This window comes from Maniola hyperantus, chromosome 13 (genome assembly GCF_902806685.2).
Source record: "Maniola hyperantus chromosome 13, iAphHyp1.2, whole genome shotgun sequence".
NCBI classification, from domain to species: Eukaryota; Metazoa; Arthropoda; class Insecta; order Lepidoptera; family Nymphalidae; genus Maniola; species Maniola hyperantus.
The window spans coordinates 3,598,157-3,618,565 of record NC_048548.1 but is presented as its reverse complement, the minus strand read 5'-3'; the positions used below and the strand labels follow the sequence as shown (position 1 = coordinate 3,618,565).

The following is a 20,409-nucleotide window of genomic DNA, read 5'->3' as shown; positions in this document are numbered from 1 at the left end:
TGTATACATATTGAATAAGAATAAAACATATCTTATAGTAGTCTCTTGATAAAACTCTTACAATAAACAAAAAAATCAAAATGGCGCCGGTCTTTAGTATATTTTTACTGAAATGACAGGACTAAGAATCAAAATTCCCTGTAAAGAGCGTGATGAAATATTTGGAATTGAACAAGCGAGAGGCAAATAGAATCAGCGCCATCTTGAATTACTTTGTTAATTACTACTATGGAGTAATACCTAGTTAATTTTATTCCAATTATATACTTAATTTGTATTTTAAGGTAAAGCAAAGAACCGAAAGAAATAATTTTGTATAATTTTAGTTTTTTTGTACAATAAATAAATAAAAAATTTCTATTACTATTCCTTTGATTAAATTACGACTGATATATTTTATAGTCCGTCCTATATGACATAATATCGAAATCAAAATTTGCCGATTTCCTAATACATAATTAATTACTGTATTTAATTATCACATTATAGTCACTTCGAATAAATATTTCTATTAGTTAAGCGACACTGTAAATTAATCAATTTAGATTTATATTGGTACTATTATTATTGGAGATTATAGTGTATTTTCAACTTGAATTTGTATTTATAATTTCAAAAATAAAAATTGAAAAATTGAAACATGTTTTTTTCTGAACCCTTTGAGCATCCTTTTCGTTATAAATCATAGACGCAAACCTCTGAAATTGAGATCTATAGAGCGTATTTTGACTTTGCTTAAAACTGAAGCATAAATCTGAGCAAAGGCAAAGTTAAAAAAAAAACACTTGCAGCATTCAATCGCTGGCAGTAAAAATGAAAGTAAATATTATAGTCTTAATAAAATATCTTTTATACTAGTCACAATACTATAAGACAAGACTAGTGTTAAAATGATATCTGTAGAGTGCACTCTGATTTTGTCCAGACTAAAATACAAATCTAACTCGTTTTAACACTTGACTTAAGTCTGAGCAAAGTCAAAGAGCGCTACATCTCAGGCCGAGATCTATAGAGCGCACTTGACTTTGCTCAGACTTAAGATTGACTTAAAACGGGACAGATTTATGTGAGAGATATAGCTCTGTCTCGTTTTAACTTCGTCTTAAGTCTAAGATAAGTCAGAGTGCGCTCTATACAGAAAGCCCTCAGGGCTCAGTCTAATACAGTATATTGTCCAGTCATCGTAACTTGACGCGTGAGTAATATGTTGGCACCATTGCTTTGTTTCTTTATTCCTTAGAAATTAGGGTTTATTGTTGTGTGATTTGCAATGGTGACAACATATTACTCAAGTTACGATGAACGGACAGTAGGATTCAGGTAGTAAATGAAAATGCATATTAAAAAACTTTATAAAATGTATATTTGTCTCTATAAAAATATTTAATATGGCGTATGGATGGAATGGATTGCTTGCAATATCACATCACTATAGGCTTACTATTAAAATGACTTTATAAATTACTGAATCAATACTTAAATTATTTTTTATAAACACTTCAAAAACACACACGCACACAGAATAGTAATTCTTTAAATACATTAATTCAATATTTTATCGAAAGTTTATAATTTGTACCCAGAATATTAAAAATCAAAGCTTCATATTTTGATACAAAAATATAAGTAGGTAAGTACTTTTAAAATATTAATTAATTTACATAAATAGTCACAATGAACAAAATACATAAGAAAACATATTATTGAATGATTTATGCATTTTTTTCGTATTTAAAATTACATAGTTGTTCCTAAAACGTTTGTACAGTACTTGGCCGAAAGTAATGTACATCGATCTTTAGAAGGAGACAGCAGATTTGTAGAGCGTTGTCCCTGTCTTTGAGCCCGACAAAACGTCATAAAGGTGTGAGTGACAGAGATAACGCTCTTCAAAGCCGAAATGTCATTTTAAAGGCCGATGTACATTACTTTCTGCCGCGTACTGTACATTTAAATGAATTCGATTTAATATAATTGGCACCGATTCCTTTGTCGTTCTCTAAACTAAATTTAGAGTATCTGCATCCTTTTCTTTTGAACAATGCTAAAAAAGGAACGGAACATGACTTTCATATTTAAAGACTCTAAATTTTAGCGCACAATACAATTTTAAACAGTAGGTTCGCGACTGCGCGCTAAAATCAAGGGGTTTTCCCATCTAAAAATTAAATTTAGAACTGTCAAACTGTGTCTGTCCTTTTCATATTACATTAGTAAGAAGATCATGCGAATACTCTAAAATTAGGTTGTGCTCAGAATCAGTGCCATTGAAATGAGAACCAAATTAAGTTTGTATGAACAGCTTTGGGAAACTTCTAGCAATAAAATGTCTGACAAAAAAATTCCTACCTATATAGCAGTATCAATCATAGGTCCAGGATGTGACAGCGCATGTTTCCTTTCTTGCACAGCAGTTACCAGTTTTCTATACGGGCCGAGGGGTAAGCCAAGGGACTTCATATCGCTCTCCGTGAGGAGCATGAGAGCGTCCAGGTCGATCTGTTCATCTTTGAACTTCTGCGTGTACTGCGCGAGGCCCCAGGCTGTGAGGAATCGTTCCAGGGAGGAGTAGCCTGTTTCGTCCGCTTCGCCTTCCTCATCCGATGTTAAGGTTGAACTTCCTGTATAACATCATAGATTGTTAATAGTACATAAGTTGATGCCGGCGACTTCGTTCGCGTGGATTATTTAGATTACAGATTGAATTACTCTTTATCTCTGATTTACGCTTGGTAGTGCTGTCAATCTACACTTGGCAAGCGGGGTAGACTATGACCTGAGAGTTCTCCATAATGTCCATAACGATGTATGAAGTATGGCAATCCACATTTGGCCAGCGTGGTGGACTATGAACAAACCCTTCTCAGTCTGAGAGGAGACCCGTGCTCTGTAATAAGCCGGCGATGGGTTGATCATGATGATGATGAAGATGACACTTGGTATACAAATTGATCTATCTTCGTAATTGTAAATTGAACATTTGAAAAGAGCAATTACCGAGTTTCTTGCTGGTTCTTCTCGGTAGGAAGGGCATTCCGAACCAATGGTAGAATCTTTGGACGATTCAAAAGCACTTGTAAAAGTTTATTTAAAAAAAATCTTTCTATTCTATTCTATTTTATGCACGCTAGTATTCAGAAGGCACGTCTAGAAACACGGTGCCAGTGTAAAGGTGCACCCACTGGCACACATGCCGCCGTGTTCGACCGGTGATATGTGTTGATATACCTTAACATATTATCACTTACCAGATTGTGTGGAGTTCCACTCAGCGGGCTGGTACGCGTGCCTGGCGGCTAAGGAGCCCGCTGAGCCTATCGATAACTCTTCGCTTGCCGGCAGTGCGCTCAGGGTGGCTGTTATAGATCGTCTGGAAAACACAAATACTACTTATGAAGAAAAAAAAAACCAGCTAAGTGCAAGTCAGACTCGCGCACCGAGGGTTCCGCACTCGCGTATTTTTTAGACATTTTGCACGATAAATCAAAAACTATAATCATCATGATCAAGCCATAGCCGGCTTACTACAGAGCACGGGTCTCCTCTCAGAGTGAGAAGGGTTTTGGCCATAGTCTACCACGCTGAGACCATGTGCGGATTGGTAGACTTCACACACCTTTGAGAACATTATTGAGAACCCTCAGGCATGCAGGTTTACTCACGATGTTTTCCTTTATCGTTAAAGCAATTCAATTTTTTAATTTAATTTAAACAACTTAATTGTTGAAAAAATTACAAAGAGTAAGAATACCGGATACACTTAAAAAACAAAGGGCGACGTTATCACTAAAGTGATCTATCTCTTCCAGCATTATTATGTATTGATAAGTGGAATGACACACTTCATCTAAACCTTCGTGGTTTTATTTGCTGTGTCTAAAGTAGACTTGTTAAGCATTTTTTGTGCTTTTAGTTGATAATATAAAAAGAAAAAGGTCACCCATACTTTAGTGACATAATTGCTTAAAACGCACATAACACATAAATTGATTACAAATACTTACTTTACCTCTACAGAATACATGCTTATTGCAATAAAGTAAGGGTTAAGACAGAGTTACCTAAAAGCAACGCTGCCAAAGCCAGGCCTGTCGAATATGCTAGCGGGTTCCTGCAATAACACCTCTTGTCCGATGCCGCTGTCTTCGTTCTGCGCCGCCATGAAGTCAGGCTGACTCGCGGACCTGTGGGGGACAGTGCACAGTGCAGGTGATATTGTGAGAGTCCTTACTCTGACTCCTTCTAATAATAATGAAGATAATATTGCAATGGGCTTCAGTCTTTTTGTCAGTGACTTATGTAGTTGAACCTAAATCGATTGTTTTCAAGCCTACCTCGTAAGCGCAGGTTTCCTCGGCTCTGCTTCGTTGAAGACATCAGCGACGGCGCCGCGTTGCTGCGGGCCCGCGCCGAATGTTCCCACGTACATCACCTCCGAGTCGCGACGCAGACCGCTCAGCGAGGTTATCGATCTACGTCCAGTGGTTTCCACCTCACCAACCTAGGATCAAATTATGATTTCTAAGAATAATAAATGGGAGAGAAACAGATAATATTGTATGGAACCAATATATGACAAAGCAGTGTGATGAAGAAAAAACAAGCCGACAAACAAGTGCGAGTTAGACTCGCGTACTGAGGGTTCCGTATTACCGTACCGTATTTTATCGACATTTTGGACGATAAGTCAAAAACTATTATACCTAAAAATAAATAAAATCTGTTCTAGAATATACAAGTAAAGCCCTTTCATATGATACCCCACTTGGTATAGTGATCTTACTTCGAATGTTGGAAATAGCAATATTTGTTCATATACATTTTAATTTTTTTCTTGTGATGTAACCACAAATTTACGGTTTTTAGATTTTTCCCCTTATGTCTGCTATAAAACCTACCTTCCTACCAAATTTCATGATTCTAGGTCAATGGGAAGTACCCTATAGGTTTTTGACAGCAGACAGACAGACAACAAAGTGATCCATAAGGGTCCCATATTTCCTTTTGAGTTATGGAACCCTAAAAATGTAGAAACGTAGTGAAGTTCTATAATTATTGCCGTAGTTTGGGACAGTGAGAAGATCGCAATCATCGCTGATTGACTGACACTCTCTCACTACTTCGCTACAATACACTGACAAGAATACCCTAAATTCAACCAATCACAAAAATTGAGATTGTGTCCTATCTTACCTTAAAATCATCCTTAGAAGCTGTGGTCTTTCCTAATGTGCCGTTACGCATTTTGCTCGCTAGAGCCTTTTTGTAGACCGCGCCCCGACCCCGCGCACCCGAATTCACAGTGCCAACCAAGGCGCTGTACGTTGGTCTAGGCTGCTCGTCTAAAAGATTCCCTGGGGAAGAAATTATTCACAGGTCATTTTCAGATCATCATTATGCATAGATCAGATCAATTAATCTATATCTCCCGAGCCTCAATAGCTCAACCGGTAAAGGAGTGGACTGAAAACCGAAAAGTCGACGGTTCAAACCCCGCCCGTTGCACTATTGTCGTACCTACTCCTAGCACAAGCCTGACGCTTAGTTGGAGAGGAAAGGGGAATATTAGTCATTTAACATGGCTGATATTCTTTTAAAAAACAAAGAAACAAAGATATCTATGTTATAGTAAAAGACTCGGCTTCTGCTTAGCGAGTTTTCAGACCAAACAATATGTAAAAGAAGAAGCAGACTGTTTCAATTAAATTTAATAAATAAGTCTATCGGCCGCCATTACTTTTGTTTATTCCACATACTTGCACAGCCGCCATTGCAGCACTTCGATTCTTTCGTAGCAGGCCCCCTTTTTAGGGTTCCGTACATCAAAAGGAAAAACGGAACCCTTATAGGATCACTTTGTTGTCTGTCTGTCGGTCTGTCAAGAAACCTACAGGGTACTTCCTATTGACCTAGAATCATGAAATTTGGCAGGTAAGGTAACGACACCAATTATGGACGGTTTAAGGACAAAAAAATATATATTTCAATATATCTCCTTAGATAAGAAACATATACAGTTAGAACTAAATGTAGCATGAAGGTTGGGTTTTCCTTTATGTAATTTAATTATAATAACTAGGCTAAGATAACTAGGTCAAATAAAATAATTAAAATATTCAAACTGTATTTAAAATATTCATTCAACCAATGATGTACAGTAAAAATCTGGTAATGGACACCCAATAATGAACAAGATCTAGTAATGGACGCCCATTAATTAACAAAATCCAGTTATGGACATCCAATTAATGGACAATGGACGGACAGATAGGTACCAACTTGTTTTTATATTTATGAAGCCAGCATGGTGGAGGATGCAATGGTAAAAATGAAGAACTGAGTTATGAGTATGATTCTTTCATATTTATTAACTAAAAACTAATTATTAACTAAAAATTAATAGTTTATAAGCTACGATGCTCTAGACAGCTACACAGATACATATGTTAAACTTATAACAACCCTCGTTTCTTTCGTCGGAGGTTAAAAAATAACTGAAATAAAATTGATCTGTCCATCACTGGGAACTGTAGAATTCCAGTAATGAACATAATATGTCTATAACTGGGTATTCTTTAGTTTCCAATTATGGACATTGTATGTCCATTACTGGATTCTGTAGAGCAAAATAAAAATAAAGTAGTTACTTTGAAAGAGAAAATTGAGCATCGCACAATAAAGCTCAAATTCTAGAACAGACAAAAAAAAGTAGTTGTGACACAATGTTCATGATTGGTAAATGCTTGAAAAAAAAATCCAGTAATGTACATCATCAAATTCGCATTACAAATCAAAACTGTCCTGGCTTATTGCTGTGGATTATTTGGTCAATTTATCATACTACACATAAAATAATGTCTCATTTCTATACCACACCTCTATTAGAGTCTATAAACAAAAGTATTCACTTACTTCCTTAATGATTTCCTTAATAGAACTGGATTATTTGTGAACAACTCACTGCACACGAAACTAACCATTCGCCATTTTGAAACAAAATGGCCGAGGGAAATGATAAGTCACCTTTTGACAGATGGGCTGTCAAAGTCTATGTTTAAGTGTTGCCAGAATTTAAAATCAAATTTGTACCCTTAATTTATAAACTTTTTTCTTTTTTTGTCCATTATTGGGGTGATGTACAACACTGGTGTCATTACCTTAGGTGGGTCTTATAGCTGGCTTTAGGGGAAAAATCTGAAAACCGTGAATTTGTGGTTACATCACACAAAAAAAAAATGTGGCCACGAACAAAATAAATACATATTGCTATTTTTAACTTTCGAAGTAAGATAACTATATCAAGTGGGGTATCACATGAAAGGGCTTCACTTGTGCATTCTAAATCAGATTTTTATTTATTTTTATGCATAATAGTTTTTGATTTACCGTGCAAAAAGTCGAAAAAATACGACTGCAGTACGGAACCCTCAGTGCGTGAGTCTGACTCGCACTTGGCCGGTTTTTTTATAAGTCCATACGGAATAGTTCGACCTCAAAAACATAGGTAGGGACATAGCAAAATCTCTTCCTACATCACAAAAACATAAGCCATACACACCTTGACTGGTCGACCGTGTCATCTTTTGCTTCAAAGCCATCAGAACGTTGCTGGGTCTATGCGGCATCGTCGACACCTCCTCATTGTAGCTGTGATCCCATTCCTTCGTCAATTTCTTCAACTCCTTTTCTGCCATAACCTCTGCTTTACTCTGCCTCTTGGTGTATTGTTTTTGTAGTTTATCGTGGTCTTTTTTCGCTTTTTCCTTGAGTGATTTGGCTTTTTTTCTGTAAAAGAAACAACATTTGAGTATATGCATGTTTTTGAGGTTAATCGTTGATTCTAATAACGCATATACCGAATTTCGTTTTTCGTTAATTATTGTGCTCCCCAAAACTAAATACTAAACAAAATTAAGTAGTTGATAAACAGCTGATATAGCAGTCAAATAATATTAGGTACGAAATATCTGAGAAAAATATTTGTAAATTCTAGGAAGTAACACAAGTACTGTACTGGATTGCGACCAATTGCGACTGCTTCGGATAAATTCTAGATACGGAGATGAGATTGCATTGCTCAGAAGATATTGACGAGTTGAGAGTTATCGCCGATACACAACAGTATAAGATCCCCGTTATGAAAACATGTGACTACGTCATATCAAAATTTACTGAAGTAGTTACTCGCAAATAACGTAATAAATAGGTACATAAGTGAGGAAGTTTTTAGGTCTTTACGTATTTAAAGCAATAAATAAAGCTAATAAGTGAAAGCGAGACTTCTCTGGCGATTATAGTACATATATAAAGCTCTCGGCTCTAAATCGGATAAAATGTTTGCAAAAAAAATGGTAGGTAAGTATTAATTTATCACTATTCTCTAGTTTTCCCGTGGCTTGGTCTCGGGTCGTCTCTGCCATTGATTTCAGCTAGTTCTTGAGCCGTTATTAATTAGGTAGTAGGTAGGTATTGCGAACATGTATACAGCTGTACGTACTCGGCAGAAAGTAATGTACATCGGCCTTTATAATGACATTTCGGCTTTGTAGAGCGTTGTCTCTGTCACTTCATACCTATATGACGTTTTGTCGGTCTCAACGACAGAGACAATGCTCTACAAACCTGCTATCTCCTTCTAAAGGTCGATATACTTACATTACTTTCTGCCGCATACTTTAGCAAAATTAATAAGCACACTTGTACTTACTTATCATTATTCTCTAGTTTCCCCGTGGCTTGGTCTAGGAAGCGCAGTATATCGTCTCTGCCATTGATTGCAGCTAGTTCTTGAGCCGAATGTCCGTCCACGTCCATCGCATACATGTTGGCACCGAAGTTTATGAGGAAGGTCACGCATTCCTTGTGACCTCTGGCCGCTGAGAGATGTAGGGCGGTGTTGCCGAAATAATCTGCTTTGTCAGGCTCACCTCTATAAAATATAATGGAAAATAGGAAGAAAAGAAGAAATATCCCGGGAAAATCAAAGAATTCCCACGGGATTTTAAAAACTTAAATCCACGCGTACTAAGTCGCGGGCATTAGCTAGTCTACAATAAAATTATAATTGATAGTATTATAATTAATATAACGCAATCAATGGCCTTTAAATTATGTACCTACCTACTGATAAAGAAATTTTTTATCTTGATACATTTAAATGACAAAATAATTATTTAGTAATTAGTTTGCAAAAATCTGTAAAATAGAAAAAATATTCTACAGTAACAAGAAAAAGTATTCTACAGTACATTAAGTATAATTTGTAAACAATCTTGAAATTCAAATGTATAGGTACTATCCAAAACAAGACAGCACTGTTTTAATCCTGTCTCAAAAATTTGGTATTTGACTACCTACATCAAAAATAAATTATTTCTCAGTGATTATTAAATAGAGGATCTTCCAAAATACGTAAAATCCACGTTCTTTGTTAGTTTTATATGTAATAACCATTTTAAATTATCGCTTAAACCACAAAAGAACGAGATTATGATGTGACGTCACATTCCAGTATTTCGTAGAATCTCGCATACAAAGCGCGCGTTTTGAAGTTTAATAAAAAGTTACTGATTTGAGTAGTTGTCAAATACCATAATTTTGTTTTAGTTAGGTACATGATTATCTCAATTCTTACCCCCTTCCACATAACAATCTCAAAGCTTCAATGTGTCCCTCGAATGCAGCCCACAACGTCGGCGTCATTCCCGATTCATCCTTGTTGTTGCACTCCTTCCTCGTCGCCTCCCTGAGGACTTCCAGGAGGCCATCTTTGGCGGCTCTGAAATGAAACGAAACGCATTTACTTTTCTTAGTTCTAAAATCGAGTGTCTGCAATGTCATTACCTGGCTAAGCCTTAACACTAAGTAATTTGCATACTCTGACTGTTCTCTAGAATGTTCTTGATACCTCTTCCTCTGGTTATCTACGATAGCGATTTCAACTATCCCTCCCTCCTACTGTCTAGACTCTAGACCTATGCGGTCGTGTGTCTCAAACAATCCTCTCGTCACTCCCCATTATAACACTGTCTTCTTATTACCCATTATAAGACGCGTCGTTTCAGAAACAAGAAAACGCTCCAATAGAAACTCATAGGCGTTGTCCTAATAGGTACAACGCGATTGTCGCAAGTTCGCGCGAGTTTTACTCGTAGGTACGAACTAGGGTCCATGATTTCTCGAGCTTATCAATTTCTCGGGTCTCGAGAATTCTCGAGGCTAATTTCTCGGGTCTTCTCGGGTTGTCGAGAAATTTATATTTACGTACGGATTTGCATATTCTTCGGTTCCAATAATGCGATTAATCAACAAATTCAGTGGTTTCCTCTCAAATAAAAGTACCAAAATAATTATAAGACTTTTATTGACAGTCTTCAACATAATTAGCTTCTTTTTCTTAAAGAAAACTAAAAAAATAAGCTATTCTGACATTTGTGACTTATACATAATATATACAATTACAGCACAAGCACAGCATTAAAAAGAAAAAAAATCAACTTAAAACTTCTAGCTTCTTTCTTTTAAACAAAACAAACAATAAACAAAAATTTCAACATGAAAACGTTAACCTTATCCTAACTTATAATTAAATTACAATCACAGCACCATTTTTGGCATGTTAATTAGAAAAAAAAATCCAATTAAATTTTTGCATTTAAAACAAACGGCAAACGCAAATCGTTTTATTTTATAATTTCATAGACTCAAATATGATTTCTCGAGTTCTCGAGTTTTCTCGAGCTTGATTTCCCGGGAACAAAGCCCAACGATTTCCCGGGAATTCTCGAGCCGAGAATTCCCGAACCCTAATGAATGAACCCTAGTACGAACGCGCGATCAAACATACTGCTGCGCGATTGCGGTAGAATGACAGCTACAATGTCACGATCGCAATCACCTCTGATTGGTTGATAATTGGTGGATGACAATGCATTGTTGCAACAAGAATAGCACAAATTCCGCCAATCACAACAATTGAGATTGTAATAATGATTGATGCAGGTTTTAAGACATCGCCTTACTTACTGATTTCGAATAGGTGTCCTACTTGATTGGCATTCGCGCGATGATCGCGAATTCTCGTTCTATTTGACGCAAGTACAGTACGCGGCAGAAAGTAATGTACATCGACCTTTAGAAGGAGATAGCAGATTTGAAGACGAAATTTCGGGCATCAGATAAAAGAAATAAAAGAAATAAAAATACAAAAATAAAAATACAGAAATGGGAATTTTTACCGTAATTTGTACAATTTTCTACCTATCCTATCTGTCAAAATTGATACAAATGATAATAATCAAAATAATTTCACCATGGCAGATAAATAATACGTATCAAACAGGCGGAAGCAATGAAAAGCGAAGCATGGCATCAGCGGCCGTGGTTGCCGCGCCGGTCGCTGGCTGTTACAATGGCTAATGACTTTCACCGAGATGAGGCAATGTCGCTGTGTGAACTAGACTTATTTACGCGCACTGAATCACGCAGATTACACGCAAGGATTAACATCTGAAGGCATCAATTGGGCTGTGAATAAATAAATAGAATTCTTCTCTTCTCTTCTGCTAATATTTCCAGGGTTTATGTATCAATGTTTAATCAATCAATGCAAGTGCACCGTTTCTTGACCTAACTACTTGTTTGATTAATTGAAAGGACCAATTCCTATTTAACTAATTTTTGTTATACCATACATGTTCATCGCATCATTTCAAAGTTGAATAACTAATCAATAAATAATCACTGTTATCAACGTTTACGATATCTATTTGCTTAGACATGCCTTTAGCATTTTGTGGTAATATAAACAGCATATTTTAGTATTGATTGTTATTATAGTCATCTCTATGACTGTCCACAGCTGGACACAGGTCTCTTGTAGGGATTTCCACACTAGCGGCTATCTGCAACTCGATTGATGTGTATTCCATATTAGGTACAACAGTATAGTAGGTACGCAGCAGAAAATAATGTACATCGACTTTTATAATGAGATTTCGGTTTGTAGAGCGTTGTCTCTGTCACTCATACGTACCTATGTGACGTTTTGTCGGTCTCAACGACAGAGACAATGCTCTACAAAACCGTCTATCTCTTTCGCGTACTGTATGTCGATGTCGACCTTGTGGAGGTCATTGTTATAAGGCGTACAGTTATAAGTAGGTACTACATAAAAAGTATATAAAACAAACAAGAATACTTTAGCCGACACGTGCGAAGCCGAGCCTTTTAGCTAGTAAATTAATGTAGCATAATTTTTATAAAGAGTTCATTATCCGTTGTTTTGGAATTCAATTTTTTTTAACAAAAAAATTCCGATAAGCGAGCTGTGAACTACCTACGGTACTAAAAATTTAAAGTAAGCCAATTATTGTCTAGTGTACAATGATTAATTCAAGCCAGCGGATATGGTTCAGAACTTAAGATGACTAGATAACATGCCCTCGCCGGTTATTGACCGTATAAAAGTTGCACGTAGTAATAGCTAAAACTACTTAGCTCACGATAAATTAGCCGTTGTCATAACTAATAATTATTATGTTAATTTAGTTATACTTATTTAGTCAGTTAATCGCTACATTCTAGCTTCTTTCAAATGTAAATGAATGAAGAAATCTGCATGGGTCATCGTCAACCGACAGACATCCATTGCTGGACTTAGGTCTTTTGTAGGGCTTCCACACTCCGCGGTTTTGCGTTCCAGCGGCTCCCTACGATTCGTTCCACCTAGTGGGTGGTCTGCTAATCTTGCGGTTTACGACGCGAGGTTGCCATTCCAACACCTTGGGACTCCAACATCTATCAGTTCTTCAAGAATCCAAGGAATAATGATACATCATGCAGCTAAGAAGAGTTTTTTATTCATGTTTGCTTTGAAAGTAGTTAATCCATATTAGCTGCCGGGGAAGAATCTGAGCTTACGATCGCCATATTCGCTTTAATGTTAGATTTTCTTAAATATCTCGGATTATTCTCAGCTGGATACTTAGTTACGTAATCAAGTAAATCCATACTAGCTGCCGGAGAAAAATCTGAGCTTAAGAATGCCATAGTCTCAGATTATTCTCAGCTGCATAATTAGTTGCTTAAGTTACCTTTAAGATAATCGCGCTCTCAGATCAAATAATCCTCAATCAAGCTACTTCTTATGTAGGTATATAAAAGGAAAAGCTGACTGACTGACTGATCTATACACGCACATCTCAAACCATCGGGCGGATCGAGCTGAATTTTGGCATGCAGATAGCTATTATAACGTAGGCATCTGCTAAGAAAGGATTTTTGAAAATCCAACAACTAAGGGGGTTAAAATAAGGGTTTGAAATTCATGTCCACGCGGACGAAGTCGCTGGCATAAGCTTATTCAAGATAATATAATGGTCATCCGAATGGACTAAAGATATCATGGTTATTCAAATAGACTAAATTGACAGATATTCTAAGCTAAACTCTTCTTTTAAAGGATAATGGATAGGGCGACGAATGCACGAAGCACGAAATGACGCCAATGAAACGAGTCCCGGTTTCCCAGACATAACTTGTCAAAAACACTCTCGCTAGCACTAAATTTGGTAGAGGCGTTATTTTCTGCATATACATAATTGTTAATATCAACATTTGAACAGTACCCAGTCACCAGCACCGGTAAACTAACACCTGTGCTGATAATAATCGATAATATAGAAGCAAGTGAATTTGACATCTAATTCTTATGTCTTTAGGTTCTAAGCTGTTTGTTGGTTTAGTTGCAATTCGTTTCCCTCATAGTGGCATAGTTGCTGAAGCATAAAAGTGCAGGGTAGTATTGTTATTTGTTATTATCGTGCATGGTGAAGTTTATGATAAAAATTTCAATACTAATAGTTCACGTTGAATATGAGTGAGTGGTAACTGGTAATTGTACGGATTGTGGTTCGTTCCTATCTTTTACCTCAGCGTGGTAAAAGATCGGATCAATCGAAACCGAAATCGGTTAGGGGATGATTTATGCTAGACCGTGCCGGGCCCGAGCCGTGCCACGTCCAAAGGCACGTCCGACGCGCAGACGATCCATGGATTGCAATTTTGTATAAAGAAACGTAACACGGACGAGGCTCGGATGACTCTGACACGGCACGGTCTGATGTGATCTCATACAAATTCCCAATCTGGTGCCTCGGACGTGGCACGGCTCGGGCCCGGCACGGTCTAGCATAAATCATCCTTTAATCAGTAAGTAAATAAATATATGTAGGTAGTCTGAATAATTCAGGTATATAACAGTGAAGAAAATAGCGACTATACTATTTATAATGAACACCTAAGTGATGATAAAAGTAGCTAACATCTAAATATGCATGCAATCACACACTCCCACTTACACACACACACACACACACACACTCGCACACACACACACACACACACACACACACACACACACACACGCACACGCACACACACTCCTCACACACGCATACACACACACACACACAAGCATACACACACACTGTTGTAATTTTGTTATTGTATATACCTACATTTATTCTAAATCTATTCTGTTAAAATAGTTTTAATTATAATTTTAAGTAATCTCTTTTGGCCTTCTGTTATACCTAGATTTAAATTTAAATAATAATTATGTATTTACGCTGTTGATTACTTTCAAATAAACAAAATAAAAAAAGTAAAAAAAATATTAATTGCTTTAAAAAAGTAATTAGAGGTGCGTGCCTGGGATCGGACCCCCGATTGTGATCGAAGGCTAACCCTACTACCCCTTCGACTCGTTCACTTCAACCTTTGAAATCCATTGAAATCCAAGACCTAACTTGGAAGTTGTGATATCCCAATTGTTGTGATTAGTTGTGAATGGCTCATGCTTGTGTTTAAGTCGTATCTGTATAAGTAACGTAGGTACACTGAATGTGTGCGTTTGCGAGCGCTTGCTCGCGACTGATTGGTCCGACATGCACGCACACTTACGCAATGCCCGTGTATCCGACGTAACCACAAGTCTAACTAAAGTCCAATCGCCTTCGTGAATTGCAAGAACTGTACCAGAATTTTTTCAGAGAGCTTGCATGCTAGTAATGCTAGTACATCCCGTTTACTAAAAGAATGGACCTGGCGTCGATTAAAAAAATAAATTAAAAACTCAACAAGTGGCAGACAAAAATTCGTAGTAGGTAGGTACGTGTATCAGTGACAAAGATGCGTCATGCGAACATACACGTACTACCTACGAATTTTTGTGTGCCATCACTTGTTGAGTTTTTTTTATTTTTTATTTTTAATCGACGCCAGGTCCATTCTTTTAGTAAACGGGTTGTATAGCTCTGAGTCTGGACTAGAGGACTCGGAAGGTTCAGTTTAGTTCAGGAGTAAAGTTTGAGTGACCCTGGCTCCCCGCTACCATACAGTGCGTCGACATTGGCAGTTGGCACCACACGCCACGGAAGTGTAAGGTTGTAGGAGACACGCTCTGCGGGTCATTAAAGCGGTTCAACGACCTGAATTCGAGATAGGTAACGAGTTTATTAGTCATATTCTGGCAAATTAGACATTGGCTCACACGATAGTACATGAGTTTATCATTTAGCATCTAAAACTAGGTAAAGCAAATAAAAATTCGCCATTGATTTTTTGCAGACGTAAAAGAGTTGTGACTATTCCAGTTGTGACCAGAGAAGTATTCGTTTTATAATTCTTGTCTTTTAGCAGACTATTAAATTTATAAGGTTCGCTTACTAGTCACTACCCATATTATAAATGCGAAAGTGTGTTTGTTTGTTGGTTTGTTGGTTTGTCCTTCAATCACGTCGCAACGGAGCAATGGATTGACGTGATCTTTTGCATGGGTATAGTTAAAGACCGGAGAGTGACATAGCCTACTTTTTATCTCGGAAAATCAAAGAGTTGTATGTAAGAATTGTAAAACCCTAAATCCATGCGGATGAAGTCGCGGGCGTCAGCTAGTAAATAATAAAGCCTCCGCTGTCCGTCCGTCTGTCTGTCAGCTGGTTGCATCTCATGAACCGTAGGTAGAGAGTTGACAGAGTGTATTTCTATTGCCGCTAACATTATAATAACAACAAATATAAAATGTATATTAATAAAAAAAAAACTAAATTTTATGTACGATGGTAAGGATTACGGAACCCTTCATGTGCGAGTCCGACTCGCACTTGGCCGATTTTTTAATCCGCTCTGATTTAGTGATTCCAGAATATTTGCACAATCTTTTAATTTGTAGGCTGGTATTTTTAGTAGCCGACAAGTCGAGTTGGCAATCGGGATGGGGACGCCTCAGTTCGACATAACCACTAGGCTCCCTCGTGGCTGGTGGTATCCATGATGGATTTTCCTCATGAAAAAAAACAAAAAGTCCTAGAAGATGCCTATTCACTATTCACCCAATCATTCAGGATGAAATATCTGTCAACTTAGTGTCAAGTTAAATACCTAATCTTGGAATCGGCATAAAAAATAACTAGCACCTTTTCCAGCGTACCTACTTGCATATAATGTGACCATTTCAGCGATTACAGCCGTACTCAGAGTCGCTTAAACGTTACTTAAGTTTAGTTAAAACGAGACAGAGCTATATCTCTCGCATAAATCTGTCTCGTTTTAACTCAATCTTAAGTAACGATTAGCGACTCTGAGTACGGCTGTTAGATGTAATCTATTTGTCAGACCATAGTTAAGTCGACATTGTAATTAGTTTTTCAACAAAATTGCAGGCTGCAACACTGATACAATCTAATTAATTACGTACCTAATTATTGGATTAAGGTTGCTTTTTAGATTGCATCCGTAGTTGCTACGTAAGAAGGCTGTCGGAACATCTAGCTAATTATAGAAATTGGATATCACTTCCAGTGTTTAACGAGAGAGAATTTCCGATTTCTACGTAACACGCACTTCAACACAAAGTTGTTGAGGTAGAGTGCACCTTAATTTGATTGCAAAAAGGTTCATGTTCTTTTAAATAGGGATGGGCCCTATTTTTTTTACGTATTGTGTACATTCACATCTCGTTTGCTATTTGATGGGAACATTTTAGATAAGTGGGTGAGCAGGTAATCTTTCCGTGATTGATATTATGCAAGGGTTTCCAATGCGTGCTCATGTGTGCTGCAAGTCATGGCCTTTATTTTTGTTCAGGGGGGAAATACGGACATAGAAATCTAAAGATACCCGACATCCTGGGATAGACATCGGGTTATGTAGGATTTCTACCTACCTATTAAAACCCCCACGGTGGCCACCCTTAGCGCATATTGGGAGGCTCCGAGACGGTTGGAAACATGGACATAGACAAAACAAATAACTATGCATAAAATTATATATTAAAACTAAGCAAATAATCATGCATAAAAATAAATAAAAATCGGTTTTAGAATGTACAGGTAAAGCCCTTTCATATGATACCCCACTTGCTATAGTTATCTTACTTTGAAAATTTTTTCATGAACACATTTGATTTTTTTGTGATGTAACCACAAATTCACGGTTTTTGGATTTATTCCTTTACTTGTGCTATAAGACCTACCTACTTGCGAAATTTCATGATTCTAGGTCAACGGGAAGTAGGTACCCTATAGATTTTCTTGACACAACGGACAGACAGATAGGCAGACAACAAAGTGATCCTATAAGGGTTCCTTCTTTCCTTTTGAGGTACGCAACCTTAAAAAATTAAAATGTAAAATATAGCGTTAAGTGAAATGCCGTGAAGCAATTAACTGACTCCATCTTAATTAGTTATGCCGAAAAATAGAAAAAATAATGATCTTTTTATGAATAGAATAATATGAAAAGTACCTGTCTGTCATTTACTCGCTTTAATTATTCAAATAAGTACGTACTTTACCTAATTTTAATAAAGCACGATCTACACAAGGCGTAGTTTTTACGAACGTTAAGTAGTTACTAGCTAGGTAGGTACGTATACCTACCTACTAAGATCTGACTAAAATACCTAACATGCTAGAATATAAGCACAATATAAGACAGTATGTACAATACATAAGGCATGCCATCGTTACAGAGTAGGTACCTACCTAGTAAATAGCTAAAAGTTGAAACATGGCGTTCCTAGGTTTGGCTAGGCAATCTTACGGTATAGTTGCCTAGGTCTGGACCTACTTTACCAAGTGAGCCCGACCTGGCGTAATTCACCCTCATCCCTCTTTAATTTTTAAGGTTCCGTAGTAAACAAGGAACCCTTATAGTTTCGCCATGTCCGTCCGACCGTCGCGTCGGTCCGTAATCGGGTCATCTAAGAGACTATTAGTGCTAGAAATCTCGAATTTGGCATGGGTATAAATATTAATCACGCCGACAAAGTGGTGAAATAATATTTTTTTGAGTGTGCTCAGGAACTTTTCGATCTTGTCCCCCCTTCACCATTTTACCACCGAACCGCAAGACGTCGGGCGAGTTTCCATCCTTATGTCGTCGACATTCCATCTGCACGCATGAAACGTTTTGCGTCATCATTCCTCATACGTATGGCTAAGGTTTGGAATACTCTTCCGCGATATGTGTTGCCTACCAATTACAACCCGGGTATCTTTAAAACAAGAGTGAATACGCATCTTCTAGGTAAACGCGTCCCATCTTAGGCCACATCATCACTTCCCATCACAATAACACAATTTTTTTTTAGGGTTTAATACAAACTGTCATACCCCTTCCAGGTTAGCCCGCTTCCATCTTAGACTGCATCATCATTTACCACCGTAAGATTGCAGTCAAGGGCTAACTTGTATCTGAATAAAAAAAACTTTAGACAGTAGGTTTCAATAGGTTGTACCTAGTGGCATTGTGTGCACAATTGTTACCTACTATGCGTAAAGGGAAAACATACTTAATTACGATTACTTTCCTACATTTTGCAATAATTATTATCGATGAATTTAATCTTATCTTCTGACGTAGATTAGGTATGGATAGATAATATTGCATGTTCCCGTTCGTACCTACTAAATTATACACCCATATTAAAAACTTGGGCAGCTCAGACGATTCTATCGAGATTCGAAGTTTCATCATTATCAAGATTCATGAACAGGCTAATATTGTACGCGGCCGCGACTTCGTCCGCGTGGATTCAGATTTTTCAAAATTTCATGGGAAATCTTTTTTCCTAAAATTTTCTGTCTTCAGGATGTAAACTGCTTACCTATCTTCGTGCCAAACGACAAGATCGGCCCAACGATTGCTTTCGCTTAGTAGGTCGGTAGTAGGTACCTACGTACCTAAATATTCATAGGTATGAAATATGATGAACAGCATTTATTACAAAATGAGCTAGGGATGCTCAGATGTTAAGATAAATTAAATAAGTAGATAGGTAGGCTCATTATCTTCATTCATCAGACATAATCTCAATATCGCCGGCCCACTACTGAGCACGGGTATCCGTTCAGAATGAAAAGGGGTTTGTCTACCATGCCGGCCAAGTGCGGATTCGCAGACTTCATACACCCTTAAGAACATTATTGAGAAGTCGCACGCATGCAGGTTTGTTTCCTCGCGATGTTTCTCTCTACTAAACTCAGTGGTTAGGGTTATTTACTTATCTACGTACCTACCTACCTATTCATTAAATTGCAAAGAGAAACTTAGAAGTTGTACTTACTTGTGAAATCTATCTGTAGTCATGTTGTTTATATTCTAGGCACGATTAAAAATCCAAAGAAACTCGAGCATAAGTTTATTCAAGTCATTTTCAAGAAACACTTTTTAGTTTGTTTTTAGTACCTAAGCACTCTGTAGTTGATACTACGAGAAAATTTCCGTTCGCAATTTTGTCACAGTTTACACCTCAATAATTCGACCAAATTTTAGTTGTTTTTTTTCTCATAGAATCTTCTCACAAAACTTGGTTTTTTTCGCACACAATCGTAAATTATATTATTTAACACACAACTATGGAAGGAACTAATAGTCAGAATAATTGTTTTATTACTTGTTACACAGATATAGTTTACACAATAAATAACTAATGTTTATGATTTAGAAATTACAAAAGTTACAATTTTTATCAATAACATACACCTGCTTTCTGGGAAAAGGTGAATACCTACCAACTGTAGTCTGTGATACCTACTAAAACACTGTGAAGTTAGTAATGAAATGATTCAATGACCTTAATTATCCTAGCGCCATCTATTAAAAAGTTATATAATTACGTTGGAACTGTTGGCAACCATAGATAATAGAAATACCATCGAAAACAGCGACATCTGTTATTGAGTAGAAACTCATAAGACGGCTTTGTAACAACAGATGGCGCTATATGTATAAAGCTGCTGTTAAGTACACTCGTCTACATATTAACATTTTCAAGCACACTTCACTATGTTTTCAAGATACAAATTAAATTTATTTGAAGTATAACAAAAAACGCAGGCCTTA

At 37.0% G+C, this 20,409-nt stretch overlaps 1 protein-coding gene across 1 annotated transcript; it reads right to left on the bottom strand.

Annotated features, from left to right (window-relative positions):
* Positions 1 to 1,340: 1,340 nt before the first annotated feature.
* Sans (SAM_USH1G_HARP domain-containing protein Sans) lies at positions 1,341 to 20,087 on the bottom strand. Its single transcript, XM_034974428.2, has 9 exons — positions 19,631 to 20,087; positions 9,635 to 9,778; positions 8,708 to 8,929; positions 7,559 to 7,785; positions 5,194 to 5,354; positions 4,335 to 4,501; positions 4,062 to 4,184; positions 3,249 to 3,370; positions 1,341 to 2,621 (listed from the first exon to the last, which is right to left on the bottom strand). The coding sequence occupies exons 1-9, from the start codon at positions 19,651 to 19,653 to the stop codon at positions 2,350 to 2,352; spliced, it is 1,461 nt and encodes a 486-aa protein (XP_034830319.1). The 5' UTR covers positions 19,654 to 20,087; the 3' UTR covers positions 1,341 to 2,349.
* Positions 20,088 to 20,409: the final 322 nt, after the last annotated feature.

Bases quoted from the DNA above. Each gene is read 5' to 3' on its own strand.
- Sans (XM_034974428.2), bottom strand. From the start codon at position 19,653: ATGACTACAGATAGATTTCACAA. The intron at 3,371-4,061 runs GTAACTCTGTCT...TGTGTTTTCCAG, and splicing joins TTTGGCAGCGTTGCTTTTAG to ACGATCTATAACAGCCACCC. The intron at 2,622-3,248 runs GTAAGTGATAAT...GATGTTATACAG, and splicing joins GTGGAACTCCACACAATCTG to GAAGTTCAACCTTAACATCG.